Source organism: Blastomyces gilchristii, assembly GCF_000003855.2.
Source record: "Blastomyces gilchristii SLH14081 genomic scaffold supercont1.1, whole genome shotgun sequence".
In the NCBI taxonomy this organism is placed as follows: domain Eukaryota; kingdom Fungi; phylum Ascomycota; class Eurotiomycetes; order Onygenales; family Ajellomycetaceae; genus Blastomyces; species Blastomyces gilchristii.
In genome coordinates, this window is record NW_003101682.1 from 4,188,454 (window position 1) to 4,204,854 (window position 16,401).

At 30.9% G+C, this 16,401-nt stretch overlaps 1 protein-coding gene across 1 annotated transcript; it reads right to left on the reverse strand.

Annotated features, from left to right (window-relative positions):
• Nucleotides 1-281: 281 nt before the first annotated feature.
• Nucleotides 282-533, reverse strand: BDBG_16128 (uncharacterized protein; the record flags this gene model as incomplete). Its single annotated transcript, XM_031724137.1, has 1 exon — nucleotides 282-533. One exon carries the CDS (start codon nucleotides 531-533, stop codon nucleotides 282-284), a length of 252 nt encoding a protein of 83 aa, XP_031575854.1.
• Nucleotides 534-16,401: the final 15,868 nt, after the last annotated feature.

Genomic DNA, 16,401 nt, shown 5'->3' on the forward strand with positions numbered 1-16,401 from the left:
TCAGTGAAGTGTTTGTAACACTTATCTCATGTATTCACTTTCTCAAAGTTGTGCAAGATTCATTTGAAAAACTCATTTCATGTTTGTAGAAATGAATATTGCTCTGAGTCTGTGAGATTCATCTTTTCATCAGTCATTCATAATGACTTCGCTTTTCCATGTAGGAACATGGCAGATCTTAAGACTTGTTGAAATTTCATTGACTGTCTGTCTGTGAGTTCACATTCAATCTGATAATATGATCATATCTGACTTAGCCAGCTGATTGCAGCATCATTTTTTCAGTTGTCATTGAAGCTTGATGACTCCAGCAGATCTCTCAGCTTGATATATTTTATGCTCAGATTCTCATCCTGCGCAGCAGTCTTCAATGGTGTGTACACTTCTGAAGAGGTCATGAACAATTGTGATGGAACCTCCAGGTTCAGTGTAGTCACCTGTCTGTGTAAACATTCAATCTTCTGCTGCAGGCCTAAGATCTGGTTTTCTCTATTCTTATTGATGATGATGATTGCATCAGTGAAGCTCTTCATAGTGAATGCTTGATTCACAGTGAATGTCAATTGTTATTTGACTTCTGTCTCAGCCTGCCACTGTGTATGCAAGGCCTCAATCTCATTTAGAATCCTCATACATGTATGAAGCTTCAATTCTGGTTCAGCAGTCTCAGCTGCTTTTCTTACTGCTTTAAGTAAACTCTCTGAGAGGTTCTGTATATCTTCTGATTCAGGTAGCAGAGAAGAATGTTGTTCATATCAGCTAGAAGAGATATTCATTTCAGTGATTGATTTCTGGTTGATTGTATGATGTCTATCATTATATCACTATATCATTATATGATTTCTGTTATTATTATACAACTCCGGTGATGATCACTCTCTCTTTTATCCTTCTTTTGAGTAGGGAGCAGACTTCTTTGAATCTGGTTCATCACTCTTATCTCTTTTCTCACACTTCATTCATTTGCATACATGGCATTCGCCTGGGTGTGGAGTTTTCCCTCAACAAGTGAAGCAGCAGCATCAATTAGATGCTCTTTCACTCACTGCTCTTTGTACACTATCTTTTGAGACATTCTAGAATCACACTGACATGATAACTATGAATCACTTCATAGATGAAATTATCACGCCCTGGAGGAGCCTGCACTTCTCACTGGTTTTTAGACATGCTATCAGATGTGATTCAAAGGTTGCTTAAGCCAGTGTATGATTACAGGCGTACACCGGCTTCTTATATATTGAATCTCATACACTAATTTAATTAGCGGCTGCTATGGCCCCTTTACACTCATACGTGTACGCTAGTAGTTCGGAAGCGGCCGCGGTATTATCCGACGGTCGTACGTTCTTCCGAACCACATAAATACTAGTTAACTTCAGTTATAATAGAATAGTCTTAACTTATGAAGATTTCATCTGAATATTATCTACAGTAATTACATATTTTAGAAAATTAATCTAACAAATACTGAAGTTGCACTTTATAAGCTTAATATACAGTTCTGTCTCATCTAAGATCTTTAATATACTTCATACATGCTCAGTGTGTTCTTTCTTCTTTATAAAGTACATCATCACATTATTCAGATATATTATCATGAAGATATTCAGATGTACATGAAGTATTTTATTAATAAAAGACTGAAATATCACAGAGATATTAGTCAGACTAAAAGATATCACTAGATATTTAAATAATTTCAGTGCAGTTCTAAAGACAGTCTTTCATGTATATACATTAATTACATTCAGTTATATGAATATAACAGCTTCTGTGAGACAGTTGATTACATTCTCAATCAGAGATAGAGAATAGTGACTCTTTATTATCTTGAAGTTCAGGTTACAGTAGTCTACACATAATCTGAGATCTTTATTCTTCTTTTTCATGAATATCACAGAGGCTTCTGTGAAGATCTGTGAAGATCAGATAAAGTCATTCTTCAGATTCTTCTTTACATAGATCTGTAAGACCTCTGTCTTATAGTAAGAGAGCTTATAGATTGATTCTCAGAAGAGTTTCTACTCTTCTATTAAATCTATTATCAGATTCTTCTCACAGTGAGAAGAAAGCTCAGCTGTCTTTACTGAGCTGAATATCTCTGTGAGATCTCAGTATTTCTCTGATATCTGAAGCTCAGTTTTCATGACTGCAAGATTCTCAGACATTTACAAAGTTATTATATAGATGAGCTTGTCTTCTCTAATTAACTCTGTAGTATCAACTGATTCTATCTCTGTAAGTAAGTCTGTTAACACTAATCAGAAGTATAAACCTGACTTGCAGACAGTTATGTATGAATTATGTCTTTAAAGTTATACAAGTTTCAAGTACATGTCATCTGTGATGTCTGTGATAATCACTGTTTCTGCAAATCTTCTTCAGATTTCAGAGAGATCTTGTAATTCAAAGATGATTCTTATAAGTCTCTCAACTATCAGATCTGAGTTCTTATATTCTGCTTATTATAAGAGCAGATTCTTAGTTTTCATCATTCAGTTCATTTACTCTGTGAGCTTTAGAGACACTACAGTGACCTGGGATTCTGAGTTCATTAATACTTCTCATGCTTATGAGACAGTAGTATCACAGTGTAGTCTCTTCTCATAAGCAAGCATTTTCATCAGAGAAGTAACAGATTCAGGTATCAGCTTCAAGACTCTTAAGAAGACTGTTACTGACTCTGTTCATAACTTCTTAAATTTCTATTTTAATTTATTCAGACAGTTTATATGAAGATGTTCTGATTTAGAACAGAGAAAGCAGAGTCTCTTTTTCTTAATCTCTCTATTATACACTCTGTTCACAGAAGCTTATAAAGCTCTCTCTCTCTACTTAGCAGTCAGACATAAATCTCTCTATATCTTATCATCTTTCTCTGACAAATCTGTTCTCTGTTATTCTGATTCTTACAGAGTCAGTCAGTGATTCACTCTCTGTAGATCTGTGACTCTCACAGTTATTTATAAGCAGTGAATGAGAGTTATCAGTTTCTTTAAAGTTAAGAGCTTAAAATCTTACTCAATGAGCTTATTCTGCATATCTTTATTCAGTTTCTTTATAAATATTATTATTCAGCTCTTGTTTCAGAGTTCTATTATCACAGATCTTAATTCATATCACAATTTCATAAAGTACTGTGAGTAGTCTTCATCAGATTTCTCACCTCTTTTTCTAATATTAATGATTATAATTCAGATGTTCTCTGTCTTACTTACAGAGTCTCTCAACTTATTCTTTAAATAGATCTTGAGAACAGATCAGTAGAATCTCTTATAATCATTCTCTAGATAATTCAGTCAGTTCTTGACTTCAGTGTAGTAGAGATCTGTCATTATATAGATAACAGCTTCTTTATCTTTTATATCACACAGCTGAGCTTGTAAGTCAATTTCAAATATAAACTTGTAAAAGCTTTTATAAATTGTAGTTTGATAAGTAGTCTTAAGTAATTATAACTTAAGAAAGTTTCTTTTCAGTTTGTGAGTATTGCTGAAGATTATGTCTAGAGACTAAGTTCAAGAGTGTTTACAGACAGTACACATTTCTTGTAGAAAAATAACTTGATTCTGTAGAAGATGCTCAAGAATGTACTTCACTGAGATTAATTTATTTATGAGTTTAAAGAGTTTCTCTATCACAGATGCAGAGAATGATGTTCTGTAAGTAATTAATAAGTTCTCTAAGACTTCTTTCATAGAGATTATTCATGATTTGAGTGACTGCTTCTGAGTGTCTGCAGTAGAGTTCACAGAGATTGAAGTATATAAGTTTCTAGTTCTTTCAGTCATAACAGACAGTTGCTGACTGACTGAGCTTGAAATGTAAGAATAAGTGCTTATAGATGATTATTCAGGTGTTTGCAGCTTGATATAATATGTACTGTTAACTACTAGAAGTATTCACAGTAGAAAGATAAAATGTAGAAGTCAAATATATAATAGTATTCAAGCTGAGTTATGAATAGTATTTGCAAACTTCAGTCTATATAGTTGTGTGTAGCCAAGGGCTGCTAACCCTATTGATTACGCGAGAGATAGGAATAGGGGTAAAGAATCCGCGAGGAGCGGGATTTCTTACATCTTTGCATATAAGATTTGAAATAGCCATGTTCTAGTTTCAGCTGTATTATAGATGAGAATATTTTCTTTTTACATTTAATTGAACAAGATTTTCACTTGAGTTTTGTTTCAAATCTTGAATAATGTATACTCTTCTTTTGTTTCTGCCCGCTTTCATTTCACTTGTCTAAATAAGATTCTTTTATTTTTCTTCTTATAAAAGACCAGGACATAATTTTTTGAATAGATCTGCTTAATTCTGAACTCTTTTTTGCAGCTGAATCAGCTAATTCATTGTCATGAATATTCATATGAGCAGGAACTCAGTGCAGATGAATTATCAGTTTTAATATTCTTCTCTTTTGAATTTTCAAAACAGAGTTTAAGATCAGTTCAAGATTCATTTGATTATTATGAATCTGACTATTTCTAAGTCTTTTTAAAGCAGCTTGACTATCAGAGAATATTCATGCCTCTTTCAAGCTATTTCCTCTTTCATGAGATTTTATTTCAATGAGTTTGAAAGCTTTCAATATTGCAAATAGTTCAGTATCAAAGACTTCAGATTCACAGCCTAAATTTCAGAAATCTGAGATAAAATTGATACTATCTTCAGTATAAGCAATGCCTGTGTCTAATCTATTCAAATTCTCATTTTTGAAGTCATCTGAATAAATCAGAATAGAGTCTGCTATATTAATTGTAGAAATTCTCTTCAAATACTGTTCATATTCTTTCTTCTTAGATAGTTCACTTATTTGCAAGTTTATAAGAGATTCACGCTTTTCTCTTCAGAGAGTTGTCTTCTCATGATCAACTTTTTCAACATTTAAAGAAGAAAATAGATTTTTAATCAGTGAGTATAGTCTACAGTTGAGAAGGCATTTTCTTTGAAGAATTATTTTCATTTCAATCAAGAAATTTAAGTATTAATGAAAGCTCTTCAGCCACTGAAAAAGTAATCCTTACTTAAAAGAATATGAAATTATGACAGAACACAGCTCTGTTTTTAATTCTTTGTAAGAATATTGTATAACACTCAGAGAAAAACACCTTACTTTTTCAAGAGAAGTAAAAAACTATTTCTAAGATCTTTTTTTTTTTGCATTAACTGCTGCAGAAGAATGAGATAGAAACTGCTAAGATATACACTACTATATACTCTCTATCAAGACTTTCCCTCTTCAGAGTCTTGATATTATAGAGAATATAAGTCTGTTTCTATATAATAATATAAATATTGTCAGTGAGATGTAGAGAAACTGGTTATTTATATCTTAAAATAGAAGACTTTGTCAATGATTATATCAATATAGAGTTAATTCTCAAATTCAATAGAAATTTAGTGTTGCTGTTCTCAATCCCTTGCAGAATCTATTGAATATTGAGATATTAAAACTAGATTTAATATATCTCACTGTGCAGGGATCAAAGGCTCAGTCAGATCTTGAAATATACTGATTTTATAGTTGTTGTGTCTGCTGATTATGTATTGAATACAGTTGTCAAGGTACCTTTTTCTACTTTTCTGCCGGGGATGGGCCAGATCGGAAGGGGCGGTACAAGGGTGAGACTTGGTGTAAAGACAGAGAGGGTTTTTCGCGGAGGATGCACTTCAGATGTGTCCGTTGATTATGTGCTTGATACTATTGTCAAGGTATCTTTTTGTATTTTTCTGCCGGACGTGGGCCAGATTGAGAAGGGCGGTACATGGGAGGGACTTGGCATTGATGTTTTGGAACATCAAAGATAGACAGGGTTTTCATGGAAGTTGCTTCTCAGATATCTCCACAATTACAGGTCAGGGATCTTCCAAAATCAAGAAGATTGACGCATATTGCTAGGTCTCTTTGCCTTACAATTTGTATGGCAATTTGGCCCGGGGTTGTGGTGTGGTAGGGGTGAACGGGGGATAATCCCACACAGGAGTTTTGAACAACGTCTGGTTCACATTTGGCTGGATAACTCCACCACCACACGGGGTATGCGGTCGGCGATGGGGTCAAAATGCTCGTATGATCGAGGGCTTTTCGATGGATCTATCGGCGGGTTCTTATTCGAAAAATTGAGCGAGTTCGTGATGGAGCGCTTTTTTGTCAACACTCTCTGACTTGAAGAATGTGATAATGAAGAAATTATTCATGTTATATATAACTGAGTCTTCTGTGTTCTTCTCTGCCTCTTCTACTACTGTTTCTTCCTCTGTCACTCTTTCTTAATCTTCTACTCTTGTCTCTGTTTCTGATTCTTCTGCTTCTGCTATCTCTGTTTCTGTGACTCTTACTTCTACTACTTCTGCTCTTTCTGCTTCTGCTGTCTCTGCTTTCATTATCAGCTCTTCTCATTTCAAGAAGATATTGTATAGACTTAATAAATCATGTTTTTCAATATGTACACTTCTACTCTTCTTGTCAATCTCTAAAAGAATTTATTATATAAAGACTGTGTATAATATGACTATCTGAAACTCAGTTATAAACACTGATTATTACATTCATTTTAAGTATTCATGATAAGATAATTATTCATTTATATCAGAGAATCATCTCTTTTCTCTTCAGTGTTAAGATTGTAAGTCTTTTCTTTTTTCATCTTTTCTTTCTGACACTGATTGTTCTGTTCTTAGAGGAAATTGTTATGAGTTTTATTATACACAAAGTTATGACATTTATAGATATTAAGAAACTTTTTATAATTATTAAATTCAATATTACAGATATATTCACTCTGATTAATATCTTCAAAATAATCAACTTATATCAGTCTATTCTCTGATATTTATTATCTGACTTTGTGATGCAGATAAAGAATATTCATGTTTTCAGAAATAAGAATATGAATGTTGTACTCTTTTATATCTACAGATATGAGACTTGTACATCTTATCTAGAATATCATTGTGAAAATGAGTTATTCATATACTGTATTCTGCTTTCTGCATTTTCTTATCTCTCTCTCTCTCTTTCTAAGAAGTCTTGTGCATGTTGTAATTGCATGTATAATTCTAAGATCAGTGAGTGTGTGTTCAGTAATTATTATCCCTGCTTTTACAGTTTTATATACTAATAATAGTTCTTAGTTACTTCAGCATCAGAGATCATTTTAATTGAAGATGATAACATCACTGAGACTACTCTCTCTTACTCTTAAGCTTCTTTCATCACTTTCTCTCTCTTCTGTTTGAGAAAGATTGTATACACACTGAGTTATAAGTGTTTGACTCTGAGTGACTCTCATCATTATTTATCTGATTCTGTATTCTCTTCTTCTTTTAATTCTTTCATCTTCATTTTCTCTGTCTTAACTTCTAGTTCTGCAGATCTTACACTCTTCTTCAATTTTTCTACATGCATATATACATATTTCTATATTAGTATTTCAGTCAATCTTATAATAAATGACATTAATATTATACATAGAGTAGTAGAGAAATTGAAGACATACACAGTGTTATTACAAGAGTAGCTTACAGCTCTTGAATCTCTTACAGATCTCAAGTTTTGAGATTTCCTCTGTTTTTGATATTTTTCAGATGATATGATATTGAAAATAGATTAAATATATAATGTATGAAAATGAATAAAGTATATATAATAACATTTATCTTTTTACAGCTAACTCTTACAGTTGATAATCAATTCATTATCTCTTTTCTTTCTTACACTTTGTCTTTATCTGCTAGTCACTACTCTTACACAATCTCTATATAATACAGTATTCAGTAACTAGATTCAGCAGCTTTCATCTTGTGATTCTGTCTCATGCATTATACTGTCTCTCTTCACCTGCTCAGATTACTACAGTAAACAGCTTATTAAAACTAATCTCATCTAATCTCTGAGCATTCTCAGAGATTAAGATAGCTTGATTTCACATGTCTGTGAATGTTTCAGATGCTTTATTCTCTGTTATCTCTGTAATTGAACTGATGTAAATAGTTGAATTCAACTCTGAATTTCTTTTTCTTCTATAATCTGACTCATGTGCAAGTCTGCTGCTTTGAGACTGCTCTTTATCACATTGTGTTCACTGTCTATAGTATGTTATTATATAATCAGCTACAGTCTCATCACTTATTGAAGTATGATATTTAACTAATTTCTTCATTTCTTCTTATTCTTTTCTTATAATTATGAAAAGATTAGAATAAGTGAGATTGTCTGATTAATAAGTATCTATGATTTCTCTTACTTCATAAGACTTTTCAATTATAAGTCTCTTCTTTTTCAATACTGATAAGAGTGCTGTAAATAATCATAATTCACTCAGATCTTACATCTTTATTTTTATAAGATATAAATCATTTATTAAGTTATATAAGATCTGTCTCTCTGATTCCTTCAATGTATATATTCTCAGAAAATGTGATTTAAGTATTTTATAGAGCTCAAATCATCTAGATTGAAACTTCTCAGAACTCTCATTGCATATAAGAACTCATATTCTCATCTTGAGACTCAATTTCTTAATTAGTGAGTCTCATATTCCTTTTAATTGAATTGCTTAGTTCAGGAGTAACTTGTTAGATTTTGTCTGTGTGTGACTGATCTCTTTCAATCTTGATTTCACATCTGTGACTGCTGTGTTTATAACTGTTTCATCTGCAATCACTGTTCTCTTCTTGACCTTTTTCAAAGCATTCTTCAGGATGCGCGGATGCAATTCATATAACAAATAGAATGATAAATGCTTGAATACTGCATGCTGTTGAATCTGTGTGACTAATAGCACCTGTCTCAAATATTCATCTCATAGTCTCATTGACTTGCTCACTAGATATTTTGTCAGCATGTTACTCAGGATTTCATTTCAGTGTTTCATCTTCTTATTTGTTCATGAGGTATATGATGTTGTTCTACAATATCTTATCTGTAACTGGCTTATGAAATGCCTTATCACTTCTTCTACAAGGTTCACATTATTATCAGTTAGAATCTCACACAGTATTTCATACTTAATATAAATCTTATTATATAGAAACTTCATTACTATCTTCTCTATCATCTCTGAAACTGCTTTTACAACTGGCCAGTCAGTAGTATAATTAATAGCAGGGATTATTCATTGATTTTCATTTAACATTCATAGCAGTATATCTATGAGATTCATCTCTTATCAATTGAATAATTGTATTATATATTTCATCTGATGTTGTACTTTCTCACATTTCAATCCTTTCTTAGATTCTTTCACAATCTGATAATTCAGACACTCATGAGTGTACATCTGAATGTTCTCAGCCATGCTTGGCCAGTATACTCTTGATTCAAGTACACTCATGAGTTCAAGACTTTCTAAGTGACTGAATTCCTTGTGTATATGAGTTACTAAGTCACATCTAAATAAATATTCTAGATAGAGAGCTTCTATCTATTCTAGATTATAGTAAAGCATAACATTATTTTCTAATTTCTTCAGCTTGAAGTGTGAAAGTATCTCTTCTATCACTTTCACAAGATCTTTATCATCTGATATCTTGTCATTTTTCAAGTGAGAGATTATTATATCTGCTCATTCTGATTTCTTACACTCTCTCAGTGTGTTTAACACAAACTTCTCTTATATCTGATTCACAGAACTCTCACTCATGAAATCATGTCTGTAACTGATTATATCAGATATCACAGTGTCTGATTTTTTTCAGTATTTAATATGAAGATTATACACTTAGAACTCTAAGATTTAACATACTAAGTGTTTGAAAGATTTTATCATTAATTGTAGATAGATGAGGCTTTTATAATCTGTGATCACTGTTATTATATACTCATTATTAATATATCTATCTCACAATGCCAGTGCATGCTTAATTACTAGCAATTTCTTTTTATACACTGAGTAATTGAGCTCAGTGTCTAATAGTTTTCTATTATCATACATCACTGAGTGCAGCTTGCTGTTCTTGCTCATCTGTAGAAGAGTGTCTCTGATAGCTCATTCAGATACATCTATCTTGATATAGAAAGGTTTATCACAATCTAGTTAAATAAGCACTGAGAATATTATTACATATTTTCTCAGTGTGAGAAAAGTCACTTCACACACAGTATTTCAGATAATTGACTAAAACTTCTTCTTTCACAGATTAGTATCTATTTCTCTTAAGAGATGTGAGAGTGATACAGCTATTTATATGAAATTCTTGATAAATCTACAGTAATATAAGAGTAACTCAAGAAACTGTTATACATAGTGTATATTTCTCAACTATGATCAATTCACTATGACATTCAATTTCTCTGAAATGAGATGTATACAGTCATTATTCACTACATGTTCTATGAACTTCAACTCTTTTATTTTAAACATACACTTTGTTGATTTGATATAGAGCTTATACTCTGTCAGAGTTATAAGCACTTTGTCAAGATACTTCAGATATTCATCATATAAGTTTGAGCAGACTAGAATGTTATTCAGGTATACAAGAAATGAGATTTCATTCTATTTATGAAGAATTGTATTGATCATTGTTTGAAAGATAATAGATACATTTATCAGACTAAATAACATTATCAGAAATTCAAACTTCTCTCATTGTATATTAAATGTGATTTATGATACTGATAGTTCATCTACACAGATCTGCTAATATTCTGAGAGAAGATTAATCTTTAATAGATATCAGGTATTTTCAACTGTATTCAACTATTATTGAATCTGTGATAATAAGTATTCATTCTTGATTATAAGCTTGTTGAGTGCTTAATAATCAATACACATTCATCATCTCTCACTTATCTTTTTCATGAATAGAACTGGAAAGTCTCATGTACTTGATAAGAGTTATATAAGATCATGTTCTAGAAGGTCTGTGATCTGACACTTCTGTTCTTCAAGATGTGTTTATGATAGAGACTTCACATTTTAATTAACTGATTTCATGTCTCTCATGTTAATCTCATGTACAAATCCTCATTTCAGTGATAATTTCAGTGAAAGATCTGTTCAGAAGATCTTCTTATACTTCTTCAGAAGTTTCTTCATATGTTTGTTCTTCTGTATATTCTTTATCTTGATTTCCTCTGCTTTCAGATCTCATATGATATACAGAATGCTTTTGAATGAGATCTTGTAAATCATTCTCTTTGCTTATTGATGTGTAAGCAGATTTAATTCTTCTATATCAGAGATGTAAAATGTCCTTCTCATATCAGTTGATAGAATTGTATGAACTGTTTTCTTCTTATCAGTGAACTGTATATGATATGTACATCATTGAATCTGCAGATTGAATCTTTGAAATCAATTAAGTCTGAGAATAAGATTATATTTCATGTTCTGCAGCTCTCACACTCAAATATAGCAAGATTATTCTTCAAAGTGCAAGGGAACTCTTACTCTTACAGATGATATGAAATATTAATTATCAGACAATCTTATACATCAGAGATTCTTCACTCAGCAGATCTCTTTCAGTCTTCAGAATATATAATCATTAATATATTGTATAAAAGCTTCTGTATCTGTTTACACTTTTGCAGTCATCTCTCAATTCTTATTCAAGTGCTCTTTATACATTGACATTTCAGATCTCAAGACATTGAGATGAGTGTCTGCTTCATCATTCTCACTCATACCTCATTCAGAAGCCTGCTTTCTCTTAATATTTACAGAATTCAGAGAGTCATCTAACACAGGCATCTCTTTCACTTTGAAGGCTTTTCATAGAATATCAGTAAGTGTCTTCAAGCTCACTGATTCTGCTAGTTTTTCAACTCTCTTGCTTCTCTTGACTGTGTATGCTGTATGCAATCTTTTACATCATGATTTTAGCATCTGCAGTTAAAGCAAGCTTAATACTCATAATATCAAGATTTTCACTCAGAGAATTTCTTTTTCAGAGAATTTAACACTTTAGCAATGACATTCAAACCTAGATTCATCATATTCAGATGTGTAACTTGTATTGTATAAGTCTGATTACTCATTCTTCATTGAGACATACTCAATAGCAGTATTTTCTGTCACAGTTGACTCACTTATTTCTGTACAATGAGAATGTTATATGCTTTCTTCACTGTGTCTGACTGTGAGGTTAAGCATTTTCATTCCACTCTCAACTCAGGTGTAAGATCATGAATGAAGATCTATAAACAGAAAGATGTTAAAAGCTCTTTATTCAATATGAGATAGTGTAAGCTGAAGTGTGTGAAGTATGATGTAAGATCACTCACTTATCTACACTCAGTAAAGTATTTATAATGCTTATCTTATATGTTCACTTTGTCAAAGTTGTGTAAGATTCATTTGAAAAACTCATTTCATGTTTGTGAGAATGAATATCATTTCAGATCTGTGAGATTCATCTTTTCATCAGTCATTCATAATAACTTTGCTTTTTCATGTAGAAATGTAACAGATCTTAAGACTTATTGAAATTCTATTAACTGTCTGTCTGTAAGTTCACATTCAATTCAATAATATAATTGCATCTGACTTAGCCAGCTGATTGCAGCATCATTTTTTCAGTCATCATTGAAGCTTGATGACTCTGGCAGATCTTTCAGCTTGATATAGCTCATGCTCAGATTCTCATGCTGCACAGCAGTCTCAGATGTTGTGTATGCTTCTAAAGAGATTATGAATGATTGTGATGAAACCTTCAAATTCAGTGTAGTCATTTATCTGTGTAAACATTTGATCTCCTGCTGCAGACCTAGACTGACCGTGTGACCGTGTCTGAAACCAGAATCAAACTTTACAGTTGTCATGTTGCCTAAAAGCATTACTTCTGATCATGATTTGTGTTCATCACATTGATCTCAAATCATGTTATTTCAAATATTAAAGGTTTCACATTCACTTATCAAATAAAAATGAAGTCTCAGATAAAGAATATATTTAAATTCTTAATCACATTTTCATTCTGATTTCATTATTGAGAATAGTATTAAATGAGACTATGAAATCATTTCTCACTTACATAATATCATAACATAGTACTCATTTGTTGAAAATTTAATAGAGAGTGTTATTAAATATCATTACTTTTCTGAACACAGATTATAATTCATATAATTTTAATTATAAAAAAAATATAAAATACAAAAAATAAAACAAAAATAAGAAAAAATCACAATGAAAAAAAAGAAAAATAAAAAAATAAAATAAAATAAAAATAAAAAAATAAAAAATAAAAATAAAAAAAATTAAGATAACAGAGCTGCAGTACTCTTAAAATACTTACTTCTCAGAATCTTTACAATGTTTATTATCAATCATGTATTTCTCACAGTGAGAGTAACACAGTCAGGATGAGTCATTGTCTTAACATTATCTAATAAATAATCAGTATATATCTGTATAAATGTGAATAATTAGAAAATATACACTTAAAAAGTGTGATCAGGGTGAACTCTGCTACTACTTGAATAATATTAAGAACAGAACACTGAAATTGATGATTCTTCTCATCAATTTCATGAACAAGATATGTGAAGATGATCTTGAAGAATATAAGATTCTCTGACTTCTGATAAAAGCATATCTCACAGAAAGACTCTATTTTCATAATATCAGAGACTGAGTATTATTAAAAAGCATTACTTTTATATAATACATATACACTTACTGCAGCAATTCATTCTCTGCATATATGACTGAGAGTTATAGCTTTCTCATGCTACACAGCTCTCTCTGAAATACTGCTGCTGATTTGCAACTTATGCAGTCTCTCAGTTCAGCATACACTGTGTGTATGCAGCCCTGCATGCTGGGGCTGTGTTGATCATTATAGCCTGGCGTGGTACTTGCTTTTCGCAGGCCATGTTTCATTTGATTAAGGGAGAGAGAGAGAGGACATGACTTCTGTTTTATTTGAGAAGAGAATGAGTAATTGAATCTGTAGAAGATAATTTAATTTCTTCTGTATTTGAAATTTGATTAGTCTATACTCTTCAATTTGAGAGTTTCTGAGAGTGTTTTAATAGTTTTCATACCAGCTTGGAATTAGTGGTTGATTGAAGAAGAGAAAAGAGAGAAGAAAGAAATGAGAATAACTTATCTTTATAATATGAAAACAGAGAATTGCTGCAATCATTCATTCTAGTAATAAAGATCTGTTTTCTGCCTGTATCTCTGATACAGATTATATAATAACTGTATATAAAGAATATTAACAGTACATATATTGAATGAAGATGATGTTGCTATATAACACTGTAGCTGTTTTCATACATCTCTGAAAGCTGTTAATATTTTCTTTAAGTCTCTTTATATTTAATAAGTCAGTAATATATTTCAATGCACTTCTTCTTTCATCATCATCATCATCATCATCATCATCACTATTATTACTATTATTATCATTACTATCACTTTCACTATTATCATTATCATCATTATTATCATTATCATCATTATTATTATATCATTTCTGACTGCCTCTTCTACCTTCACCTCTCTTCAACACTCACTGAAATCAATCATGTTATTCTTCTTCAAATATTTCATAGGCCTGCGGATCATCAAGGCGCGTGAGCACTGTCACAGATTGAAGAAAGAGAAGAAGAAGACATTCAAGCAGGAGAAGACAAATTATAAGACATGTTATAATATCTTAAAGAGACTTTATAAGAAAGTAGAATGATAATGATTTTAAGTAACACTTCTGATAGATTTAGACTGAACTAAGTATAGAAATAATGTGAATAACACTGTCTATGAGAGATTGAAGAAGAAGATAGTGAAGAGTCTTATATAGTAGTGATGAAACCAGAAGAAGTTCTGAGAATGATTTAAGACTAAGATAAAGAGAGAGAGAGAGAAGAAGAGTATTACTGTAAATAAATAATGACAGAAGAAGATTAAAAGAGTGTTAAAGTAAGAGATAAAAAAGTCAAAACTGATAAGTTTTTTATTTATTAAGAGATAATGATTTTTAATAATACTTCTATTCTCTAATTGATTAGCAGGAGCTGACAGAGAAGAAGAGAATTAAGGCCTTGTTCAGGTCTTGAATATGCTTCATGATTTAGAACATTGAGAAGACAGCTCTGCTCTCTGAGCATATCAATCTACTTGCTGCTGAAGTGAAACCTGAGACAGCAGATCAGAAAATGCGGGATTTTAAGGCATAGATTGACCTGGCTGAGAGGAAGCAGTGAGAACTCTTCTCTGAGAAGGTAATGAAGAGAGATTTTAAGATAATTATTATCTCAGATAAGAAGAAGAAGAAGAAGAAGAAGAATAAGAAGTGAATTATAAAGAATAATAAGAAGAATAAGAAAGAGAAGAAAGATAATGAGTAGAAAAAGTTTTTTTCTTTTTATATTAATTAGTTATAAGTTCATAATTATTAATAATTGACATTAATTTTAAGTTTTCAAAAATTATTGTACAAGTTGTAATCAATGTGAGGAATAATATATATATATATATTTAACTATCATGATTCACAAATCACTATAATATATAAGTATCAATATTTTTTCAACATTGATATTCACAATATTAATATATTTTTAATGATATTATCTGATAATGTAATTCGATAACACTCTCTTTCACAATATTAATATATTTCAAGAAATATAACAGAGATTAATCAAGATTATTTATTTACTTTTATACATTGATAATATTCAATCTGAGTTAGTACTAAAATTATAACTAAGCTAAGAAAGAAGATTATTTTCTCTTATTATAATTCTTCTTACACATATCAGTGATCAGTTACTATCTTTATTAAAAATAAATTATCATCTTTCTTAAATCTTTATTATGTCTTCTGAATTTACTTCTTTTACTTCTTTCACTTCTATTGAAGATTCATATACTCTTCAAGAAATCACTGTGAATTACAAAGTCTATTTTATTTACAATTCAACACAGAATACTCTCTTTCAATTATAATGAATAATCACTTCATTCTTCATATCTGATTCCAGGTCATGAAATTTATCAAAAACTCAACATAAATATTAAGATAAACTATGAAATAACTATTAACAGATTGTATTATAGATTACTGAAGAGTTATCTCTCTACTGTAATTACTACAACTTTATTCAGAAACATTCATTATAAACTGATCATAGCTCTGATGAAATTTTCTAACATCTGAAGTCATCAGAATGCAGATAATAAAAGAAAAATAATCAGAAAATTACTACTGAGCTGATAAGTTACTCTATCAGAAAATGATTTTTAGTAACACTAACTTTCTAATTTGAAGAAAATCATGTGAAAATAATCATATATCAGTACTCTGATTTCACAACTCTCATCTGATAACTTCTGTGAATAATTATTTTATACATATATATCTCTGAATCTTTCTTTTCAATTAATTGAAAATCTCAAATTCTGAACACTTCTTTACATACTGAATTCA